The sequence below is a fragment of the Anolis carolinensis genome, unplaced genomic scaffold (assembly GCF_035594765.1).
Source record: "Anolis carolinensis isolate JA03-04 unplaced genomic scaffold, rAnoCar3.1.pri scaffold_7, whole genome shotgun sequence".
Lineage (NCBI taxonomy): Eukaryota > Metazoa > Chordata > Lepidosauria > Squamata > Dactyloidae > Anolis > Anolis carolinensis.
The window spans coordinates 31,604,592-31,623,286 of NW_026943818.1; the positions used below are offsets into that span (position 1 = coordinate 31,604,592).

The following is an 18,695-nucleotide window of genomic DNA, read 5'->3' on the forward strand; positions in this document are numbered from 1 at the left end:
TTGGCCTATCTGTTTGCATGAGGATGGGGTTGTCGGGTGGGCTTTAACGAGTAGAGTCCCTGTCCTGTGCTATATACTGCCTTGAGTCCCAAATTTGGGAAAAATGTGAAAATATGTATGTATGTTTGTCCTGCATGGGAGCCACGTGGTTTGATGGATCCAGACCGAACCTGGCACACATATACTCTTCGTGATCCAACTTAAAATACCGGTAGGGTTTCGATTAAAAATTCCACCCCGTTTGGGAGTAGGACCCCAAAAATGAATAAATTGACATGTATGTATGCAATCTGCTGATCCCAGCGGTAATAAATCTTTATTTACAGATCTCTGCAAGATAAACAGCCTGAGCTGTTCCGACACTTCTTGCCTTGGCAAGAACCCATCGTGGAGTTTCTTTATGTCTCTTATCAGTAAACTTTTAGCACATCCCACAATCCAAAGTCTATGACATATCTTCCGGTCACGTAGCTCAAACGGAAGTCTTGATGCTTTGCCCTTCTAGCCATAAATCAGGGCTCGCTGTAATTAACCACTTGGCTGCTGGAATGCTTACCGGAGCGAATACATACACTTACACAGTAACAATGAATTAAACATTTCACTACATAACACAAAAAACCGTACCAATTGCATCATTTTAACTCTTTCAGGGCCTGTACATTATTTTTGTAATTAAAAATACACTGTTAATTTTCAATATTTCTGTTAATATGCTCATCATCATCACTGACAAGGTAGTCAACATATTTGGGAACAGAAAGAGGTTCAAATGTGTCTGGCCTTGAAGTGTGTCATATTGGGAATCTGGGAGATCTGGTCAACTATAGAAATTCACATTCACCCTACTACTAATAATAGTAGTAGTAGTAGTAGTACTACTATTGGTACGCCAAGCTAGGAGTGGAAACCCATTGGGTTCCCTTTAGGGAGGTCACACTCTCTCAGCCACAAAGAAAGGGGCAAATCTGGTTCTCGGTGAGCGTTGTGTTTCCCGCAAAAACGCTGCAACAAACGCATCCCAGAAACTGGACGGGGCCGAATTGGGAGCGGCAGTTTTGTGAATTATTCCTGACCGAAATCCGCCATCACAACCCGGAGCTGCAAACTTAATTCTATGCGCCAGTTTCCCGAACTACAAAAACACTCGTTCCTTTTCTATTATTCCCTTCTTCTTCTTTTCCTCTATTTCCTTTTCCCCTCTTTCTTCCCCGTTGCAGGGCACACAGATGATATTCAACGCGGCCAAAGAACTGGGCCAGCTTTCGAAACTCAAGGTAAGAGGCTCCGCGCTTAACTCTTCAGTGGAGGAGCGCGACCACATGTCCATTAGAACTGTATTTCCCATTTTGACTGAAGTTCCAGTCAAGGCATTAAACAGTGTATTATCTACCTAACCGTCCATATTTTGCTCCTTCTAGGACCACATGGTGCGCGAGGAAGCCAAGAGTTTGACCCCCAAACAGTGCGCCGTTGTGGAGCTAGCCTTGGACACCATCAAGGTAGGCCCATCGTAGGATTGGGGTCTCTCGTAGGAATTTTTAGACCCCTAGGGCCATCCAGTTTGTTGTGCCAGCTGTCAGCTCTAGTTTGTAGTGCGGTTTTCTTGTACCGATTCTTTGTCATATTATTTATTTACAACATTGATATCCCGCTCTTCTCACCCCGAAGGGGACCCAGAGCAGCTTACAAATTATATGTACATACAATATATTATATTATTAGCATAGCACCATATTCGCATTAAATTACTATACGGTAATATTATTAGTAATATTACACGTAATATAAAGATATAATTAATATGATTATATTGCACTATTATTAGTATTGTGTATTACATTATAATGTTATTATGAATATTATATGCATATACAATATACTATATTATATATACAGTAGAGTCTCACTTATCCAAGCTAAACGGGCCATCAGAAGCTTGGATAAGCGAATATCTTGGATAATAAGGAGGGGTTAAGGAAAAGCCTATTAAACATCAAATTAGGTTATGATTTTACAAATTAAGCACTATCATGTTATACAACAAATTTGACAGAAAAAGTAGTTCAATACGTAGTAATGTTATGTTGCAATTACTGTATTTACGAATTTAGCACTAAAATGTCACGATATATTGAAAACATTGACTACAAAAATGGCTTGGATAAGCGAGACTTGGATAAGTGAGACTCTACTATATTAGCATAGCACCATATTAGCATTAAATTACTATACGATAATATCATTAGTAATATTACATGTAATACAAAGATATAATTAATATCATTATATTGCACTATTATTAGTATTGTGTATTACATTATAATATTATTATGAATATTATATGCATATACAATATACTATATTATATATACAGTATATATTGTATATTATACATTGCACAGTCCTAAATACTTGGGAAGTGTTCGACTTGTGATTTTGTGATACGAAATCCAGCATATAGATCTCGTTTGGTGCGTCATACTGTGTCTTTGTGTCAATAATAATAATAATAATAATAATAATAATAATAATAATATAATAATAATAATAATAATAAGGGTTCTGCGGAGCACAGTTTGTGTCAAGGACAGAACGCCAGCGAGTAAAACAAAACTCAGTTTATTGAGGTTACAGAACTAAAAACGCCCGTAGGAGACAAAGAACAGGGCAAACACTTGACTTCAGTGTGATAAGTAACAAAAAACAACTCAGTTTGAGCTTAAACGATTCAAAGGGATAAACCGGGTTAAACAGAAGTATAATCCGGATTAAATCAAAAGTGCTTACTTCAGCCTGGCAAACAATGCAAACAAAAGAGGATCAACAGGAGTCAGAATGTAAACAACAGACTGGTGGCAGATTCCTCTCTGCTACTCAGAAACAGCAGGAGAATAAACCAGGCTTGTTTATTCCTCCCTGCAGCGAACGAAAAGCGTGGTCGTAGTCAGGATTCAGTTTAAGGTTCAGCGGCCAACGATATCCAGGTCCAGGCACAGCAGTCAGGGTAACGGCAGTCAGCAGGGTCCCAATCCGGTCCAGAGGTCAATAGCCAAGCGTAGTCGTCTAGAAATCCAAAGGTCTCACCGATAGCCAGCAGAAGGGATAATCCGGAATCGAAGTCAGTCAGTCCAGCGTCAATCCAGTGCGAGTAGATATTGCCCGTCAAAAAGACGATGGAGGTCCAAGCTATCGAGATTAAACACAAGTTGCACAGAGAAAAACCCCGCACAGTTCCTCCCGCCGTCAATGCCCAGTGTCCTTGGTAAACTTACGTATCCAGCAACGAATCACACCCGTCTTCAGGAAGTTCCCCAACAAAAGCCCAAGCGTCCGTCCAGATTACCTTGCCCAACGCAATTAGACATTGGTCCCAAACCCCAATTTATCCCAGTTCAAGCTCATCATCGGTGTCAGCTGCTATCCTAATTCCAGGTGCCTCATCATCATCATCCTCATCAGAGCTAAAACACCTTTGACTACGCCCCACAGCATCCCCAGCTGTGGATCCCGCTCCATCCCTCCATGGGTCTGATCCTGCAACCCGCCAATCACCTCCCATGCTTTCATTGCCTGTTTCCCCAACACCCAAATCCTCCCTCACACGAGTCCATTCCATGTCGTCCTCCTCCGAGCTGGCCATCTCTTCCTCCAAACCCTCAGAAAAACCCTCAAATGAGTCCTCATCTGTCGGGTCTGTAAACAAATCCCGGAGCCGTTTTCGTTCACGGTCCTCGAAAGAGTCTGACTCTCGAGGAGTCTTATGACCCCTTCTTCTATTACCGGAGCCCGAAGGCTCAACCATAACAGTTTGAGAATCCCTGCTCTAGAAATCTCTGGGTCCCCCAGCACAGAAGTTGACCATAGGGTCAAACTAGAGAAGATGCGTCAATCAGATCTGTCAATAATCAAATTGGACTTTGTTGAAGGGGACTAGAGTGCCTCGAATCGTCTACTGAGCCCAACGAATGGTATGATTATGATCGATTATTAAATTATTGAAATAAAAAGCGGAACCAAACAAGGTTACCCTCTCTCCCCGCTACTTTTCGCCCTAGCAATAGAACCTCCAGCTAAACTAATCAGATTAGACAAAAGTATAAAAGGATATAAGATAGATAGAGAAGAAATAAAAATTAATTTATACGCAGACGACACGATAGTCCTAATCGGCACAATGGAGGACTCGGTAAAGGCAGTAACAAAAGTATGGATTCTAATCTTGGACATGTTTAAAATTTTATATAATGTGATTTTATTTTGCAATGCTATCTGTTTTATAGGAATTGTTGTTTTTACATTGTTTTTAGGCATTGAATTTTTGCCTATTTATTGTAAGCCGCTTTGAGTCCCCTCGGGGAGAAAGGCGAGGCTAAAAGTGATATAAATAAATAAATAATAAATAAAAGTAATCAAAACATTTGAAAAGCTCTCAGGCCTAACTATTAATATTGAAAAATCAGAAATTTTAAATAAAAATCTCAACTGGAAGGAGTTAATTTGCTTTTAATTACTCTGATTTTATCCGCTTGGATTTTAATGTATGGCCTATTATTTTATTCTGTGTATCGTTGGAATGTTTTTAAGTTTTTGTCCAATATGTTGTGTTGTTGTTTTCGGGCTTGTCCCTGTTGTGAGCCGCCCCGAGTCCCTTCGGGGAGATGGGGCGGGATATAAAAATAAAGTTTTATTATTATTATTATTATTGAAAGACACCCGATCTATCCTAGGAGTGAAACTGGGGGGAGAAAGAATTTAAAATACCTAGGCATTTTACATACCCAAAAAAATTAAACAATATAATCCAGATAAATTATAAAAAGTAAATAAACAAATTAATCATTGGAAAAAATGGAATTGGGACAACAAGGCTGACTGATGATATGACCCAAATTTTTATACTTATTTCAAACCCTCCCATTTAGCATTCCGCCTAAAATAATTTTCAAAATGGGACAATTCAATTAAAAGGATCAATTTCCCCCTCTTTCTAACTTTTCCGTCCAGCAATACTTCCACGCCGGAGGGGTCGGCCTCAAGAAAACCTTCCTGGAGAAAAGTCCGGACTTGCAGTCCCTGCGGTACGCCCTCTCGCTCTACACGCAGGCCACCGACCTGCTCATCAAAACCTTCGTCCAGACGCAAAACGCTCAAGGTAAGCGTAATCGGGACGGTCGGAATCGTATTCTTTGGGCGGCCAAATCCTTGGAGATCCTTAGTTGTGGGTCGGCCTGGGTCCTCTAGCAAAAGTACGGCTCGTAGCGAGCTCCGAGTAGGCACCTGCTCTTTCAATCCCTTGATAAAAGCACACTATATTACTCTGTTTTCAGCTCAGCCCAGCGGTTCAAATCTTTATTTACTTTCTCGAGAAATAGTCACAGAAAGAGATCAATGACGAAAGAGAAAGAACACCTCCTAGTATCCTGATTTATAGCCCATCGCTTATCAGTGGTCGACACCTCCGGCAAATACTCTGCCTTCTAGGTGTCGTAAATTAGTTAAATTAGCCTCCACGCATAAAGTGGTACCTACATTTCCTACTCGAACACCTCCCAGTATCCTGACTTATAGCCCATCGCTTATCAGTGGTCGACACCTCCCGCAAACACTCTGCCTTCTAGGTGTCATCTAGCTGCCGTTTCATCGTCCACTGTGACCCCCGAGCCCTTGATGGTAGTACCTCCTCATTCTTTCCGCAAGCCCCTGGAAGTTTTTATGGTTAATTAGTTAAATTAAGCTCCACGCGTAAAGCGGTCCCTAAATTTGCTACTCAACAGATTTTTATCCACTGTGACCCCCGAGCCCTTGATGGTAGTACTTCCTCATTATTTCCGCACGCCACTGGAAGTTTTTATGGTTAATTAGTTAAATTAGCCTCTCAGCATAAAGCAGTACCCAAATTTGCTACTCGACAGATGTCTTTTGGTGTCGTAAATTGGTTAAATTAGCCACCCTGCATAAAGCGGTCCCTAAATTTGCTACTCGAGAGATGTCTTATGGTGTCGTAAAATTAGTTAAATTAGCCTCCCCGCATAAAGCGTTACCTAAATTTCCTACTCGACAGATGCAACTGTCTTTCAAGCTGCTTAGATCGACAGTGAGCTAGGCTATTAATGGTCGGGAGCTCAATCCGACCCGGGCTGGCTTCGAACTCATGACCTCTGGGTTAGTAGTGATTTATTGCAGCTGGCTACTAACCATGCCTTAAGGATGATAATTTTCCTAATACAAAGGATACTATATAGAGTCGTGCTGGAGGACCCAGAAAATGCCGAACGGGGAGATATTTTGTTGGGAGCGGATAAACGAAACTGCAGATACGGGATCGTACGACATCGTGATCTGGATTTTTCTAACCTCTCTTTTGAATCCTCCGAATCAGTGTTTGTTCTGATCTTCCTTTTCTTTCTCTCTCCGTCTCTTGCCTCTTTCCATACCTCCTCTGGCGCGTTCATTCTTTCCCGCTCTTTCACTCTCATTTGACCTCCTTGCTCTTTTTTCCCGTATTCGTTTTTCGCTCTTTCTTTCCTTTATTCCTCTTCTTTTTTTTTCACTCTTTTTCTCTCGCTCTTCTTTCTTTCTTTTCTTTCTCGTTCCTTCCTTCCTTTTTCCATCATTAGTCCATGGTGGAAAAGGTGTTAGGTTCACTCTTAGTGAAGAAACATATCCCGAAAAGGGTACGTCTTGCACCGTCCGTCCCCTCGACACTCCTTCCTTGCCTCAAATGCACCCGTCCCGAAACCCGTTGCCCCGGCCAGGGCTAGTGAAAGTCCCGGAACCGGATCCTGGATTGGGAGCTGAAAGAGACAACAGGCATATCCAATCCTGGTTTCGATTCAAGGGAGCTCCCAAAAGTCCCGAACCCGGTCTTTAGCAATATTCACTACCTCAGATAGTAGGGTTGTGCAATGCTATCGTTCGTCCTCGTAATTCGTTAGATTTGTGCAAACAAATTGCTATAAAGAAACATGCAGGAAAGGGAGGGGGAGACAATGTAAAAATCGAAACACTCCCCAATCATGTAGCATTTGGAAGCCTCCCAACGAGCCCCTGAAGTTTTCCCATTTCTTTAAATATATATATTGTAAAAAAAAAATCAAAAATTCCCCCAAAATTACAAAATTATGAAATTTCATTATGATAGCTCTAAAATTGAGGGAGAAACAACTCCCTGAACTTTCTTTGTTTTTTAAAAAAATGTAAAAAAAAATTCAAAAATTCCCTAAAAATTACGATATTATGAAATTTCATTACAATAGCTCTAAAATTGAGGGAGAAACAAGTCCCTGAACTTCCTTTGATTTTTTTTAAAAAATTGTAAAATATTCAAAATTTCCCCAAAAATTAGTGGATGAGCGTAATGTTCCGAAACTTGGCGGGCTAACAGTGGGAAAGCTGTGTTAGAATTATAGTGAGTTTCATTACGATAGCTCTGAAAACGAGAGAGAAACGAGCCCCTGAAGTTTCCCAGTTTCTTAAAAAATATTGTAAAAAATTCAAAAATTCCGCAAAAATTAGTGGATGAGTTTAACTTTCCGAAACATGGTGGGATAACAGTGGGAAAGCTGTGGTAGAATTATTGTGAGTTTCATTACTATAACTCTTAAAATGAGGGAGAAACGAGCCCCTGAAGTTTACCCTTTTTTAAAAAAAAATTGTAAAAAATTCAAAAATTCCGTAAAAATTAGTGGATGAGCATAACATTCCGAAACTTGGTGGGATAACAGTGGAAAAGGCGTGGTAGAATTATAGCGAGTTTCATCCCAATAGCTCTAGAAACGAGGGAGAAACGAGCTCGCTCGCTCAATTACCCGAAGAAAAAGTATCAAAAAATTCGTCATTTCCTTATGGTTACAAAAACGTTTAGGCCCATAAACGAAATGACGAATTTTTTGATACTTTTTCTTCGGGTAATTGAGCGAGCGGGCTCGTTTCTCCCTCGTTTTTAGAGTTATAGTAATGAAACTCACAATAATTCTACCACGACTTTTCCACTGTTATCCCACCAAGTTTCGGAACGTTATGCTCATCCACTAATTTTTACGGAATTTTTGAATTTTTTACAGTATTTTAAAAAAAACGGGTAAACTTCAGGGGCTCGTTTCGCCCTCATTTTTAGAGCTATTATAATGAAACTCACTATAATTCTAATACAGCTTTCCCACTCTTATCCCACCAAGTTTCGGAATGTTATGCTCATCCACTAATTTTTGTGGAATTTTTGAATGTTTTACAAAATTTTTTAAGAAACTGGGAAACTTCAGGGGCTCGTTTCTCTCTCGTTTTCAGAGCTATGGTAATGAAACTCACTATAATTCCAACAGAGCTTTCGGGGAAACCCCCCGCCCCCCAATTTCGTAATGAGTATTAGGTCCGTAGATAAGGAAAATTTCAGAAAACACCCCTCCCCAATTTCGTAAGAGTATTGATCGCACAGCCCTATCAGATAGCTCTGTCAAAGCTAGAACCTGGAATGGATTCACCACCCTGCCGTCCATCCCTAGGTCTATGGAACGGGTGACCACTGGGCCCGAACCCTTTCCCCTCCCCATTGAAACTAGCCCTGTACCGGGTGCTGATTTTCTCCCCCAGCTCTCCCTCCTCCCTGCATCAGAATGACCCCCCCCCCCCGGTTCCTGCATTAGCCTACCAACCAATGGAGGAGGGATTGGAGGCGACTCCATAGGGGTCGGCACTGTGTGGTCTCAGGGGTGTTGGTTTGTCCGAAGCCTCTTGGTTTCCGGATCGGACGAGTCTCCGCATGCAGCTCGGGAATCGGGGGGCGGGAGGAGCATGCAAGGAGAAAGTCTGTAGATCCAGGTAGTCCTCAAAGGCTTCGCCCTCTTCCTCCTTCCCTTCCCTTCCCTTTCCTAGCTCTAGTTTCACACCCTTCGTGGCCTTTCTCTGCCCAAAGAGATCGTTACGAGAATAATAATATCTTCCAATCAGGCTAATTATTACGTGAGATAACACTTATTTCCTTCCACGAGATCTAATTGTATCCGCCACCTTGATTGTGTCAAGAAGGGGCTAAATTGAGACACATTCACCTTCTGTCTCAATTTACCTTCTTCTCCGGAGATCTGGATATAAATAAATACACAATGGCTGTCTGCTGAAACCAGCGGCTCTTATATTTATTGAGGTTACATACACTATTTACATAGTCCTGCCAGAGCATAGCATTTGAGCCTCTGACCTGCTAGTCTGTCCAGCTCCTCGAGGACTCTGCCACAAACCAAGTTCAACGACAAATCAATTAACCTTCTTCTCCTGCGATCTGGCAATCTGCTCAGTCGCACAGAAATAAACACACACTCCCCGGCTGTCTGCTGAAACCAGCGGCTCTTATATTTATTGAGGTTACATACACTATTTACATAGTCCTACCGGAGCGTAGCATTTGAGCCCCTGACCTGATCGTCTGTCCAGCTCTGCAAGGATTCTACCACAAACCAAGTCCAACGACAAATCAATTTACCTTCTTCTCCAGCGATCTGGCAATCAGCTCAGTCGCATAGAAATAAACACACACTCCCTGGCTGTCTGCTGAAACCAGCGGCTCTTATATTTATTGAGGTTCCATACACTATTTACATAGTCCTACCGGAGCGTAGCATTTGAGCCCCTGACCTGATTGTCTGTCCAGCTCCTCGAGGAATACAAACTCCCTCACTGTCTGCTGAAACCAGCGGCTCTTATATTTATTGAGGTTATATACACTATTTACATAGTCTTGCCGGAGCGTAGCATTTGAGCCCCCGACCTGCTCGTCGGTCCAGCTCCTCGAGGACTCTGCCACAAACCAAGTCCAATGACAAATCAATTTACCTTCTTCTCCAGCGATCAGGCAATCAGCTCAGTCGCACAGAAATAAACATACACTCCCCGGCTGTCTGCTGAAACCAGCGGCTCTTATATTTATCGAGGTTACATACACTAATTACATAGTCCTACCGGGGCGTAGCATTTGAGCCCCTGACCGGATCGTCTGTCCAGCTCCTCGAGGAATACACACTCCCTCACTGTCTGCTGAAACCAGCGGCTCTTATATTTATTGAAGTTACATACACTATTTACATAGTCTTGCCGGAGCGTAGCATTTGAGCCTCCGACCTGATCGTCTATCCAGTTCCTGGAGGACTCTGCCCTGTTTCAAGCTTACGCTCTTGTTTTCGTTAAGATTGATTTCATTTATTTGTTTACAGTATTTATATTCCGCCCTTCCTTCTCACAGGGCGGATCACAACGCACATATACATAGCAAACGTTCAATTCCATTATTAGACATACGACATATATAGACAAGACACAGAGGCGATTTAACATTTTCCAGCTTCATGAGGTTATGCTCGATTCCGGCCACAAGGGGGAGCTGCCGTTGCATCGTCCACTGTGACCTCCGAGCCCTTGATGGTAGTACTTCCTCATTCTTTCCGCAAGCCACTGGAAGTTTTTATGGTTAATTAGTTAAATTAGCCTCTCCGCATAAAGCGGTACCTTAAGTTTTCTACTCGACAGATGTCTTATGGTGTCATAAATTAGTTAAATTAGCCTTCCCGCATAGAGCAGTACCTAAATTTCCTACTCGACAGATGCAACTGTCTTTCGAGCTGCTTAGGTCAACAACGATCAAGGCTATTTAATAGGCATGTCAATTAGACCAATGAAAAAAATGACCGATCGATGAAAAAAATGTTTCAATTCTCGTTTCTAAAGTAGGGGGCGCTGGCACTTCGATATAGAAAGTATTTCCGATTTTTTCACCCAAAAATTTCGGATATTTCCGAAAATTCGTAATAATTCTAAATGTTTCTAAAATGGCGGACGCGCATGCGCAATCGCTACACACCGGGCTTGTATGGCCATCTTCCATGTGGACGCAGAGGACGTTAGCCCCCACCTTTGCGTCCATCGTGGAAGCTTCTGATTGGCCGGGGAGCGGCAGCCAATCAATTCAAGGTAGGTTGCGGAAACAAAAAAAAAAATTTAAATATTTTTAAAAATATATTTTAAAAAATTTTGGGGGGGAGAAATTAACGAAACATTAAGAGACAATTAGAGAATGGTCTGACAATGGTTTGAATAACATTGCTGGTTGCGCTGTGAGACAATGTCTCGGAATGCGTATCAAAAAGCGAGAACAATCCGAAATAATTCCGATATACGATTCAAAACGATTTTTTGGACATGTCTACTATTTAATGGTCGGGAGCTCAATCTGACCCGGGCTGGCTTCGAATTCATGACCTCTCGGACAGTGGTGATTTATTAGTAGCCCAGTCCGTATGCAGATTACACTTTTAACATTAAATACACACAACCCGCAACACAAAAAGTTTGATAATTTAGAGTTTATCACCTCCAAAGTGATTCCCCCCCTATAACCTGGAAAGGCACCCAAAGTAATTGGCGTTCCGTCTCGCCCTTTTCCTCTCCTCCCCGTTGCATTTTGGTGGCTCCCCAGTTTGGACTGGTGCCTCCCCAGTGCCATCCAACTCCTCTCCCTCCAAGCAAGTGGGTCCGAGTCCGGCTCCCTTCCTCCCCCCTGCCCTTCCGTTTGGCCTTTGCTGCATGTGGAACCCCTCGGCGGAGGAGGGTGCCTGTTTGAATGACGGATCGGGACCGGGCTTTTGGGGGTACATCGTGGTGGGAGAAGAGGTCGCGGAACGGGACAACCACGGCATGTCCCGCATCGTTGTTTGGCTCAGGTCACCAAAGCTCGTGGCGGGAGGAAGCGGGTTCACGTTTTCTTGCGCGGGAGGATGAGAAATCGTTGTATTGCGGGAACATTGATTTGTGGTCACCCGGAGCGAGAAAATGACCTGAGTCTTCCAAGAGATTTTGGACTACACCTCCCATCATCCCTGGACAGAGACGATGGGATGTGCAAGCCAACACATGGGCTAATGTCCATTCTGTACCTCCTCACCACCGCTTTGTCGTGCAGGATCCGGTGTGGACGACCCGGTTGGCGAAGTCTCCATCCACGTGGAGTTGATCACCCACCCTGGGACCGGCGAGCACAAAGTGACGGTCAAAGGTAAGCCCAAAATCTTTAGATCTAAGGATCTTGTCGACCATTCTGTATATCAAATGGGCAGCCAGGACTGGGATGGGAGGAGTTACGAGCCCTGAGGCAGGGCTGAGCTTCTATCCCTGTCCTGGACACAGGGGGCGGGGCTAGAGGAGGGGGCGTGGCCTCTTCCCAAGTGCCTGACGGGGCTGGACCTCTATACCCCGCCCCCATGTTCTAACAAGCGCCTCAGGGGAGGTATAGCCCCGCCCTTTAGTCCTAAAAGGCCTCTCAGGAGAAATATAGAGGCTCAGCCCTATCTCAGGCTCTTGGAAGGAGGCCCCTCCCACTTCCCTAGCTCCGCCCTCTGTGTCCCAACAAGCTCCTTAGGAGAGGTATAGATTCTCAGCCCTGTCTCGGGCTCTTGAGAAGAGGCCCCACCCCTAGCCCCGCCCTTTAGTCCTAAAAGTCCTCTCAGGAGAAGTATAGAGGCTCAGCCCTGTCTCAGGCTCTTAGAATGAGGCCCCGCCTCCGCCTGAGCCCCGCTCTTTAGTCCTAAAAGTCCTCTCAGGAGAAGTATAGAGGCTCAGCCCTGTCTCGGGTTCTTAGGAAGAGGCCCCACCCCTAGCCCCGCCCTTTAGTCCTAAAAGTCCTCTCAGGAGAAGTATAGAGGCTCAGCCCTGTCTCGGGCTCTTGGAAGGAGGCCCCACCCCCTTCCTTAGCTCCGCCCTCTGTGTCCCAACAAGCGCCTCAGGAGAGGTACAGATTCTCAGCCCTGTCTCGGGCTCTTGAGAAGAGGCCCCACCCCTAGCCCCGCCCTTTAGTCCTAAAAGGCCTCTCAGGAGAAATACAGAGGCTCAGCCCTATCTCAGGCTCTTGGAAGGAGGCCCTGCCCCCTTTGCCTAGCTCCGCCCTCTGTGTCCCAGCAAGCTCCTTAGGAGAGGTACAGATTCTCATCTCCTGGGCTTCTGGACAAAAGAGTCCGAGCTAACACTGACCTCCCAGGACCGTTGTGAAGTTTTGTGGTAGATGGAGTGATATCTAATGCTTAGAAGTCCTCCAGTTTGGACTCATGGTCTTTCTCCCACCAGTGGTGGCCGCCAATGACCTGAAATGGCAGACGTCTGGCATCTTCCGGCCCTTCGTGGAAGTCAACATCATCGGGCCGCACCTGAGCGACAAGAAGAGGAAGTTCGCCACCAAGTCCAAGAATAATAGCTGGTCCCCAAAATACAACGAAAGCATCACGTTGTGAGTAAGACTTACGCCACCAAACTGGAGAGCTACAAATACGTTGGAGGTCCAGGTCCAGCCTCACGTTAGATCGAGGTTCAGCTCTGACGTTAGTAGGTCCTGATTCAGCTCTGACGTTAGTAGGTCCAGGTTGAGCTCTCACGTTAGTAGATCCACGTTCAACTCTCACGTTAGTAAGTCTAGGTTGAGCTCTCACGTTAGTAGGTCCAGGTTGAGCTCTCACATTGGTAGGTCCAGATTCAGCTCTCACGTTAGTAGGTCCAGGTCCAGCTCTCACATTAGTAGGTCCAGCTTCAGCTCTCACATTAGTAGGTCCAGGTCCAGCTCTCATGCTAGTAGGTCCAGGTTGAGCTCTCATGTTAGTAGGTCCAGCTCTCATGTTAGTAGGTCCAGGTTCAGCTCTCACATTAGTAAGTCCAGGTCCAGCTCTCACGTTAGTAGGTCCAGGTTCAGCTCTCATGTTAGTAGGTCCTGATTCAGCTCTGACATTAGTAGGTCCAGGTTGAGCTCTCAGGTTAGTAGGTCCAGGTCCAGCTCTCACGTTAGTAGATCTATGTTCAACTCTGATGTTAGTAGGTCTAGGTTGAGCTCTCACATTAGTAGGCCCATGCCCAGCTCTCAGATTAGTAAGTCCAGGTTGAGCTCTCACATTGGTAGGTCCAGGTTGAGCTCTCACATTGGTGAGTCCAGGTCCAGCTCTCACGTTAGTAGGTCCAGGTCCAGCTCTGACATTAGTAGGTCCAGGATCAGCTCTCACGTTAGTAGGTCCAGCTCTCAGGTTAGTAGGTCCAGGTTAAGCTCTCACATTGGTAGATCCAGAATCAGCTCTCACATTAGTAGGTCCAGGTTCAGCTCTGACATTAGTAGGTCCTGATTCAGCTCTGACATTAGCAGGTCCAGGTTCAGCTCTCACGTTAGTAGGTCCAGGTCCAGCTCTGACGTTAGTATGTCCAGGATCAGCTCTGACGTTAGTAGGTCCAGGTCCAGCTCTGACATTAGTAGGTCCAGGTTAAGCTCTCACGTTAGTAGATCTAGGTTGAGTTCTCACATTAGTAGATCCACGTTCAACTCTCACGTTAGTAGGTCCAGATTCAGCTCTGACGTTAGTCGGTCCTGATTCAGCTCTGACATTAGTAGGTCCAGGTTCAGCTCTCACGTTAGTAGGTCCAGGTCCAGCTCTGACATTAGTAGGTCCAGGTTCAGCTCTGACGTTAGTAGGTCCAGCTCTCAGGTTAGTAGGTACAGGTCGAGCTCTCACATTAGTAGGTCCAGGTTGAGCTCTCACGTTAGTAGGTCCAGGTTGAGCTCTCACGTTAGTAGGTCCAGGTTGAGCTCTCATGTTCATAGGTCCAGGTCCAGCTCTCATGTTAGTAGAACGGTGAAGGCACCCCAGTTCTGCTGGGCTTCCGTGTCTCACATTGGACCCCCTCCCCTATCGCCCCCCACAGCACCCTGGGGACTGAGACGGGCCCCGAATGCTACGAGCTCCAGGTCTGCGTCAAGGACTACTGCTTTGCCCGGGAGGACCGGACGGTGGGCATCGCCATCCTGCAGCTGAAGGACATCATGCAGCGCGGGAGCTGCGCCTGCTGGCTGCCCATGGGCCGGCGCATCCACATGGACGACACGGGCCTCACGGTGCTGCGCATCCTCTCCCAGCGGAACAACGACGAGGTGGCCAAGGAGTTCGTCAAGCTGAAGTCGGACACGCGCTCGGCCGAGGAGGGCAGCACCAGCTAAGGCCCGCTCTCTCCGGTCGGTCGTCCGCCCCGTCCCCACTATCCTCCCTCGCGCCCTCGTCCCGCCCTTCTTTGATACAGCCATGTTGAAGCCATAGAGTTCTCCAGACCGCCCTTCCCCGCCCCTTTATTTGGGAGCCTCGCTCCCACTGCCAAGGATTGCCCTCTCCCGCCACTCACGCATTGCCAAATCTCACCCATGCCTTTTCTCCTCCAAGCCACTAGAGGGAAGAAGCGAGCAAGGGACAGGGTGGCCCTTCTAAGGAATAGGGAGAAAAATACAACGACAACAGCCACGAGAAACCTTAGGTGGATTTCGCAGCCTTCCGTAGTCCAGGGTTATCACCAGCCGCAAATCTGCACAGCGGAACCATGCTGGGCCCATAACCTCTTTGTCTCAATTCTTCTCTGACATTCTGGCAAAACTGCTCAGACACACGGAACAAGATCCAGACTTCTAAGTTGTCAGCTAAGAAGCACTACTAGCATATATACTAGGCATGTCCGATCAATGAAAAAAAATGTTTCAATTCTCGTTTCTAAAGTAGGGGGCGCTGGCGCTTCGATATAGAAAGTATTTCCGATTTTTTTCACCCAAAAATTTCGGATATTTCCGAAAATTCGTAATAATTCTAAATGTTTCTAAAATGGGGGGCGCGCATGCGCAATCGCTACACGCCGGGCTTGTATGGCAATCTTCCATGTGGACGCAGAGGACGTTAGCCCCCACCTTTGCGTCCATCGTGGAAGCTTCTGATTGGCCGGGGGGCAGCAGCCATGTTAGGCTGCGCTAGGCTCCCATTCAAGGTAGGTTGCAGAAACAAAAAATTTTTTTTTAATATTTTTAAATATATATTTAAATTTTTTTGGGGGGGGGATTAACGAAACATTGAGACAATTAGAGAATGGGCCAACAATGGTTCGAATTACATTGCTGGTTGCGCTGTGAGACAATGTCTCGGAATGCGTATCAAAAAGCGAGAACAATCCGAAATAATTCCGATATACGATTCAAAACGATTTTTTGGACATGTCTAATATATACTTGGCATTTCCCCAAGGATCTATCATTGGGACCACTGCTCTCTATCTTCTCCAGGCCTACTTTCTCCCTTCTCCAGTTCTGGAAAGGCCTACCTCACAACATTTCCATGGCGACATGGCTCCCTTTGTGGCTCTTTCCTCCCTTCCGCTTCGCCAATCCAGTCACATCACAGAGGGACACTTCACCCAGCCTTTGTGGGACAAACGGACATACATACATCGATTATATCTATAGGTAGATGGTTCCTGTGTTGACCTTTGTAGAGGAACGATGGTTCCTCTAACCACCATGGCTGCTGTCTGAAGGATGCTGGGATGTGTAGTTTGGCTCAGAATTCCCATGAACTCCACAACTCCACCAGACCAAACCGTGGCAGTTAACAAGGAGTCATAGTGGTGTGGCTCTGTTGTGGTTAATGGAATCAAAGGAAATTATTATTATTATTATTATTATTATTATTATTATTATTATTATTATTATTATTTCGAACCCAGCCCATTCCGTCCGCCTTTCTCCATAAGATCTGCTTATCCTGTCCCAAAATCTCAGGCGGGGAGATTTAATTTCCAGCGAAGAGCCCAAGGATCAGATGTCGGACCTATGCAAGGCAAGGATCCCACCAACGAGCTTCCCTTCCACAAGAAATCCTGGGATTGTATCGATTAATGATTGCATTGTGAGAGAAGCACCGGGCCCGGAGGGAGAAATGACTGTTAAGCCAATGGATGTTTCCGTAGCTCCTTTCGAGGATTCTTTACGTTCTTTGCTTCTTCCAAACGACAGGATCCTTCCTCGGGCCGTTTCCGGTTTTTAAACATACATATATCTCTATATTTATGTCTCTATATTTCCATGCAATTTGCCCGGGACCAAAGTGTCGGACGTTGAGTTGAATGTTTACACACACAAACCCAATCCTTGGTTCTCTATCGGTCTCGATCGGGAGATTATTCCGACGTAACGGGCCGTTCCCCAGTAATCCTTTTAACGTTTGGCATGTGGTCGGGGGGAAAAAACGGGAATCGAATCAATTTGTTCCGAGGACGTTTGGGGAAGACGAGGCCGAGATTCCGGACCGAGCGCGTCTCCGTGTCGTCAGTTCTGTACATAACGTTTCCTTCCCCGTGAAGTGGACCGAGCGACCGTTTCACCAACAAATGGATGCATGACCAGTGAGATGTTTTGCACTATTTTGAAAAAAATAATAATAAATTGGGGCTCTATACAAATATTTTATTAATTGACATGACCAAAAAATAAATAAAATAAAAAAGGAAGAAAAGGATGACTTGGTTGGCGGACTCTTTTGTTTTGTACATACTATATATATTATTAGCATTATATATTACTATATCGTACTATTTCACTATACTGTAATATTATTAGCAGCATTACATGTAAAATATGATATATACTGTATATACTCAAGTATAAGCTTAGTTTTTCAGCCCTTTTTCAGCGGTTCTAAAGGCTTTATTTACACTTGAGTATAAACCTTTTTTTTAAGACTGAAAAAGCCTTATACTCGGGTGAGGGTCCTGGTTGGCTTATATTTGGGTCAGCTTATACTCAAGAATATATGGTACATTTATTATTGTCCTCTATTATTATTGGTATTATTACATTTATTATTTTTCTTTTTATTATTTTTTACAATATATTATTGTATATTATATACCATATATTACATATATGATATAGCTCAACACTATGGAATGGTGGAAGCTGTATATAGTGTGTCTCTGTGTGTGTGTATACACACATACGTACATATACGTATACCTTATACATAGTAATTTAATATACTATATAAATGTTATATATTTATATACAATATATATTATATACAATATATTGCATATAGTTATATATGTGTGTACATATATTTATATGCCTGTCAGATATATAAAACTCACAGCAACCTAATATTATATTATATATAATATGTAACATTTATATATAATATAAATAAATACTATACATGTAATGTATATTATATAAATACATATTACAATATTATATATACACATATATATATTGTAATATTTATATATAATATATAGTACATATATAAATATATATATAATAAATACATAGTACAATATATATACATATTATATATAAATATTACATATTTATACATATTATGTAGTACATATATAAATATTATATCCGTAAATATAATAAATACATAGTAAAATACATATACATATTATATATGAATATTACATATTTATACATATTATATAGTACATATATAAATATTGTATCCATAAATATAATACATAGTACAATACATATACACATATAATATATAATAAATACATAGTACAATGTATTATATATATATATATATAAAATAAATAAATAGTACAATGTATTTATTATATATATATATATATGTATGTATGTATATATAGTACAATATATATACATTTTATATATAAAATATTACATATTTATATGTATAATATAATATTATATTATATATATATTATATGTATAATATATAATACATATATTATGTATTATGTATATATAATATATATATACATAATATATATATATATATAATACATATATATTATGTATATTATATATATTATAATATATAATACATATATTATGTAATATATTATAT

At 43.1% G+C, this 18,695-nt stretch overlaps 1 protein-coding gene across 6 annotated transcripts in view; it reads left to right on the top strand.

The window, feature by feature from the left end:
- unc13a (unc-13 homolog A) overlaps window positions 1–17,339 on the top strand; it is an 89,213-nt gene extending 71,874 nt beyond the window's left edge. For 3 of the 6 annotated variants that reach the window (XM_062960104.1, XM_062960103.1, XM_062960110.1), the window contains 7 exons: window positions 1,221–1,277; window positions 1,422–1,502; window positions 5,008–5,155; window positions 6,621–6,677; window positions 11,951–12,043; window positions 13,108–13,267; window positions 14,719–17,339. In XM_062960104.1, coding sequence (XP_062816174.1) covers window positions 1,221–1,277; window positions 1,422–1,502; window positions 5,008–5,155; window positions 6,621–6,677; window positions 11,951–12,043; window positions 13,108–13,267; window positions 14,719–15,010 — 888 coding nt within the window. In that variant the 3' untranslated portion in view covers window positions 15,011–17,339. The remainder of the gene's footprint in view (window positions 1–1,220; window positions 1,278–1,421; window positions 1,503–5,007; window positions 5,156–6,620; window positions 6,678–11,950; window positions 12,044–13,107; window positions 13,268–14,718) is intronic. The other 3 variants (XM_062960105.1, XM_062960107.1, XM_062960108.1) reach the window with 1 other exon arrangement.
- Window positions 17,340–18,695: the final 1,356 nt, after the last annotated feature.